General features: G+C 42.6%; 1 protein-coding gene across 1 annotated transcript; it reads left to right on the top strand.

Annotated features, from left to right (window-relative positions):
* Window positions 1-2,681: 2,681 nt before the first annotated feature.
* noto (notochord homeobox) lies at window positions 2,682-4,104 on the top strand. Its single transcript, XM_014124415.3, has 3 exons — window positions 2,682-3,235; window positions 3,353-3,531; window positions 3,703-4,104. The coding sequence occupies exons 1-3, from the start codon at window positions 2,839-2,841 to the stop codon at window positions 3,862-3,864; spliced, it is 738 nt and encodes a 245-aa protein (XP_013979890.2). The 5' UTR covers window positions 2,682-2,838; the 3' UTR covers window positions 3,865-4,104.
* The last annotated feature ends 1,658 nt before the right edge of the window (window positions 4,105-5,762 follow it).

A 5,762-nucleotide genomic window follows, 5' to 3' on the forward strand; every position in this document is an offset into this window, starting at 1 on the left:
TATCAGTGTTTAGGTGGTTAAGGGTATCAGAGTTTAGGTGGTTAAGGGTATCAGAGTGTATTAAGGGTGTCAGAGTTTATTAAGGGTGTCAGAGTTTATTAAGGGTGTCAGAAATAGGAGGTTAAGGGTGTCAGAGTTTATTAAGGGTATCAGAGTTTAGGTGGTTCAGGGTGTCAGAGTTTAGGTGGTTAAGGGTGTCAGAGTTTATTAAGGGCATCAGAGTTTAGGAGGTTAAGGGTGTCAGAGTTTATTAAGGGTATCAGAGTTTAGGTGGTTCAGGGTGTCAGAGTTTAGGAGGTTAAGGGTGTCAGAGATTAGGTGGTTAAGGGTGTCAGAGTTTAGGTGGTAAAGGGTGTCAGAGTTTAGGTGGTTCGGGGTATCAGAGTTTAGGAGGTTAAGGGTGTCAGAGTTTAGGTGGTTTAGGTGGTTAAGGGTGTCAGAGTTTATTAAGGGCATCAGAGTTTATTAAGGGTATCAGAGTTTAGGTGGTTAAGGGTATCAGAGTTTAGGTGGTTAAGGGTATCAGAGTTTAGGTGGTTAGGTGAGTCAGTGTTTAGGGGGTTAATAAGGGAGTCAGTGTTTAGGGGGTTAAGGCCAGCCCCTGGCCATGACTATGAAAAGAGGTCTCTTGAACAATGGGCCGGAGTGTATTTCCTGTCTGGCTCCAATACACAAGGAGCTGTTCTTAATCACTACTTCGGTAGCTCCTCTCTGAATTGGCAGTAGCCTATAGGAACCACTGGTCATTTTACATCTAACAACATCATATATTATCTTCATTTAACCATATTAATCCATGTTATCATCACTGTCCTCAGACTCCCCACTAGAGTGATTACAGTTGCCCATCAGTTGAGTGTACAGGACTGCTGTCTAACAAATGATCAATTCTGAAGTTGAGTGACATTGACATCATTGTGATTTGTGATTAAAACATTTTTTTTTTAAACAGCTTGTGTGAGGAGTTGAGACTACTTTCTCAGGCCCATGAAGGTTAAGTAAACAAGTGATCCAGATGTTTTTGGGGGCTCTACTGGTGTGAAAACTACACTGGGGTGGGTGGTCTGCCCGGTGACTCATCACAAGACCGTTTCATTGTTCAGGCCGAGTCGACAACAACAACAAAAAAGAAGGGGAAAAAAAAAAAAACCCCGCTGTTTGCCTTGTTCATTAGGCATCATAGTGTCAGCTACATAGAATTAATACAATGGCTCTGAAGTCAAAGTGACTAACGGTTCTCTTCACTGTTCAAATGTGTTTTGACTGTTATGTAAAGCTCACAGTGACGCACTCAGCTGCTAACCAAATGATGGAAACGATCTGGTGGAGTTTGCCCGAGCGGGTCATAATCCCAGGTTGAAAGAAGAGGCTTTGTCCTTTAAAGTAAGAAAGAAAATCACTTACTTTTCATTAGGCTTTTTTTTTTTTTAAGTCTCTAATGAAGAACCAATAATGGAGAGCTGCTCTCTTTGCGCATTTCCTGTCCACCCAGCCCTAATGTGTCATCTAAAATTGTGAGGCTATAAACGGATTTTGTCATCACTACAATGAATTTCATCACTACAATGAAAGATGTAATCAATAATTTATGAGAGTGAATATATATATATATATATTTTTAATTGCGTGGTAACTGTTATGTATATATATATACACAAGTTAACGGTTATTACGCACCACGCAGAGGAACCTCTCGGTCACCGGTGTGTGTTTTAATGAAGAGATCAAGTGGTGGATTAACGCGCTGACTGCGATTAGTGACGTAGGTGTTAGTAAACCAACAGCGGCTCGCTGTCAACGCACCGGACCTGCTGAATCTAACGCCCGCGAGATGCGCCACTAGTTAATTCCATTTTTAGGGTGACACCACAACTGTTAAAAGACACACTTTGGACAGCGACCAGTCTTTATGTAATTATAATTCGTTTCAGGAGAGAGAGATTGAATAGTTTCAGGAAAATAGCTTTAAAGAAGAGAGAGAGAGAGAGAGAGAGAGAGAGAGAGAGAGAGAGAGAGAGAGAGAGAGATTAGTTTCAGGAAAATAGCTATAAAAAAAAAAGAACATTTTTCTTTATTTTAGTAGGCCTTTATTTGATTCAGTCCACTGCTCGTCATAGGCCTATACAAAACACAAAGACACGTGATCGGCGGAATCACACAACTGTATAATGCACCTACACAATTAAACGGATCATTTTCTCCAAACTCTTAGGAAAAAACGTAATTTTCTTCAATCAAAACGAAGCCCTGAATAAAGTCCTGACATTGTTACCTATAATTCCTATTGAGCAGCAGACTTGTCTACAATGTGATTTTAACGTTACAGCTTTTTTTTAAAGTCGCCCTCCAATTGTGAAGCTATTTGTTCCGCTGCTTGCAGCATCTGTCGGCTAGCTTTGATTTAAAAGGGACCAAATAAGATGATTTGGTGACATCAAGGCCTTCCCAGCGGTAATGATTACATTCGGAGCTCAGATCCACGCAAGAATTTGTATCCCACTAAACCCTCTGAGATCCTCGTACCCACCCACCCCCCCACAGAGCTTGAGCTTCCAGAGTCTTGTCCTATTAGGGTATTTGACAGTCCCAGCTTGTACTACAACATCAATGAATTGGATAGGTTGTAGGGATGCTCGTTCCTCTCATCTGGCTACTTAGAAAGACAAAGACCCGCTGGGGGGGTTGTTGACACCTCGAGGCCCGGGGAGGGTATAAAGAGGGATCTGTTTCAGTTGGGAGCAGTACTACTCTCCTCGCTGCACCAGGAGAAACAGCTTACTTTGGACATACGACATACTTTATTTTCCTCGCTTTTCCTTTTCCATCACGACTGACAGCATGCAAGTACCGAACAGACCAACAGGAGTGGGAGCGTACGGGTACTCCGCAATGCGCCATTACGCTTCGCTCTATCCACAGCGCAGCAGCAGCAGCCAGTGCGCAGCGGCGACCAAGCCTGCCAGCGGGAAATCATTCACCATTGACGCCCTGCTCGCCAAGCCGTCGGAGACACACACAGACCGAACGAGTCCCGTTCACTGTAGACTCAAATACCAACCGACAGCGCCACTAAATCCCTTCCAGACCCAGATGAGCTCAGCGCTGCCACAGTACCTCTACTCGCCCAACATGCTGCACACGCCGGTGCACAGTCACACACAACCCGGATACTCCGTCTACTGCTGTCCGCCATTCTCCCACCACGCGTCATGCCATGGGGCCTTTTACGCACACGGTAAATGTTAATCTAACGTGCCATTCTAACTTATTCAATGATCCAAAACTAAACACAATGGCCTAAAGAAAAGCCCGACATGTGTTTTAAACTGTTGTCCATCTCTTTCCTTCACAGAAACAGGTCTATCAATGTCCCACTCGTTCAAACACAAGGAAGGGAAATCCAAGCGGATGCGTACCAGCTTCACCAACGAGCAGTTGGACCGTCTGGAGAAGGAGTTCGCCCGGCAACAATACATGGTCGGCTCGGAGAGGTTCCTTCTGGCGTCGGGTCTGCAGCTCACAGAGGCTCAGGTACAAACCAGATTCCAACTCAAACTGCAAACTTTCTTTGAACCAAAGCAAAGACCCAATTTACTAGTATTTTTTTTTTAAAGAATCAGAATGATAATACGATTGGCACTGACGTACATAACGTTAAAACATTTTTTCCCTTAAAACCAAAATTCATTTTCTTGTCTTCAGGTTAAAGTGTGGTTCCAGAATCGACGCATCAAATGGCGCAAGCAGAGTCTGGAGCAACAGCAGAACAAGCTGGTTAAACTGGGCCTGGCCACCCCAGTGAAGAGTCCTGGTTCTCAAGGTCTGGGCGAAGAGGCGGAGGAGATCGACTTCTCAGACGGATAAGATGTGGATAAAGACGGGGCTCCCTGACTACTGCTGACCGGTCTTGGACCACAGAACCAGGCTCAAGACACGGGGCCGAGGACCACACCACCCCTTACTGTATAAATATTTAATTCATAGATGTATAGTTCTATATTTAAACGATGTTTCTTACTTTTATTGCTCTTATGAGAGTCTCTCTTTGTGAAATCAAACGTTTGTATATTTTGATTGACATATTCAATAAATATATTTTCTAAATTTTGTGAGTCCATTTCTTATCCCAGTACTGTTTTAAAACAGAGAGGTTGAGAGAACATCTTAGGCTAAATCAGAACTTTGAAATGTTTGAATCGGGTTTGAATCGGGTTTGAATCGGGTTTGAATCAGGTTTGAATCGGGTTTGAATCGGGTTTGAATCGGGTTTGAATCAGGTTTGAATCAGGTTATATCGCAAAGCAAACTGACGGATGTCAAAGACGTTGAGTTGGTAGAATAATTCATTATTCCAGGTTCATTTCTATTTTTTGGTTAGGTGGAATTTAAGAGAAGTTAAACAAAGCATATCAGCATTTGTACTATTTTAGAGAACACTGTCTATTCTAGACAATATAAACTTGAAATGCAGAGCAATTTCATGGTATTTTTTTTTGGGGGGGGGGGTGAAATAATCATTATTTTATTTCTAAACCAGGTTGAGACTATTTTATGTAAATCCTTGGCATTATTGAAGATATTATTCCCTATATTTTAGCCTCTCTGTCCCCCATTAGGATTGGAAACATATGTTTACATCGCCAAAGCAAGTGAAACAGATAATAATAAACACAGGTGAAATAAGAAATCCGAAATGAACAGTAAACCTTTACACTCACAAAAAGTTTCCAAAAATAATATACATTATTGAAAAATCTTATATTTATCGCAATGTACAGTGTTGTAACAATGTGTTTAAGTACAAAAGGTCAAGTAAATAAACATAAATATGGGTTGTATTTACAATGGTGTTTGTTCTTCACTGGTTGACCTTTTCTTGTGGTAAGAAGGTCACAAATTGGATTTATTTTCGAATTCTTTATGGGTTTGTGTAAATTGAGGGAAATACACTATATTGCCAAAAGTATGTGGACACCAGCTTGTCGAACATCTGATTCCAAAATCATGGGCTTTAATATGGAGTTTATACCCCCCATTGCTACTATAACAGCCTCCACTCTTCTGGGAAGGCTTTCCACTAGATGTTGGAACATTGCTGCTATAACAGCCTCCACTCTTCTGGGAAGGCTTTCCACTAGATGTTGGAACATTGCTGCTATAACAGCCTCCACTCTTCAGGGAAGGCTTTCCACTAGATGTTGGAACATTGCTGCTATAACAGCCTCCACTCTTCAGGGAAGGCTTTCCACTAGATGTTGGAACATTGCTGCTATAACAGCCTCCACTCTTCTGGGAAGGCTTTCCACTAGATGTTGGAACATTGCTGCTATAACAGCCTCCACTCTTCTGGGAAGGCTTTCCACTAGATGTTGGAACATTGCTGCTATAACAGCCTCCACTCTTCTGGGAAGGCTTTCCACTAGATGTTGGAACATTGCTGCTATAACAGCCTCCTCTCTTCTGGGAAGGCTTTCCACTAGATGTTGGAACATTGCTGCGGGGACTTGATTCCATTCAGCCACAAAGCATTAGTGAGGTCGGCCACTGATGTTTGGCTCGCAGTCTGTGTTCCAATTCATCCCAAAGGTTTTCGATGGGGTTGAGGTCAGGCCTATGTGTAGGCCAGTCAAGGTCTTCCACGCCGATCACGACAATACATTTCTGTATGGACCTCGCTTTGTGCAAGGGGGAATTGTCATGCTGAAACAGGAAAGGGCCTTCCCCAAACTGTTGCCACAAAGTTGGAAGCACAGAATCATCTA

Source organism: Salmo salar, chromosome 01, assembly GCF_965601325.2.
Source record: "Salmo salar chromosome 01, fSalSal1, whole genome shotgun sequence".
Lineage (NCBI taxonomy): Eukaryota > Metazoa > Chordata > Actinopteri > Salmoniformes > Salmonidae > Salmo > Salmo salar.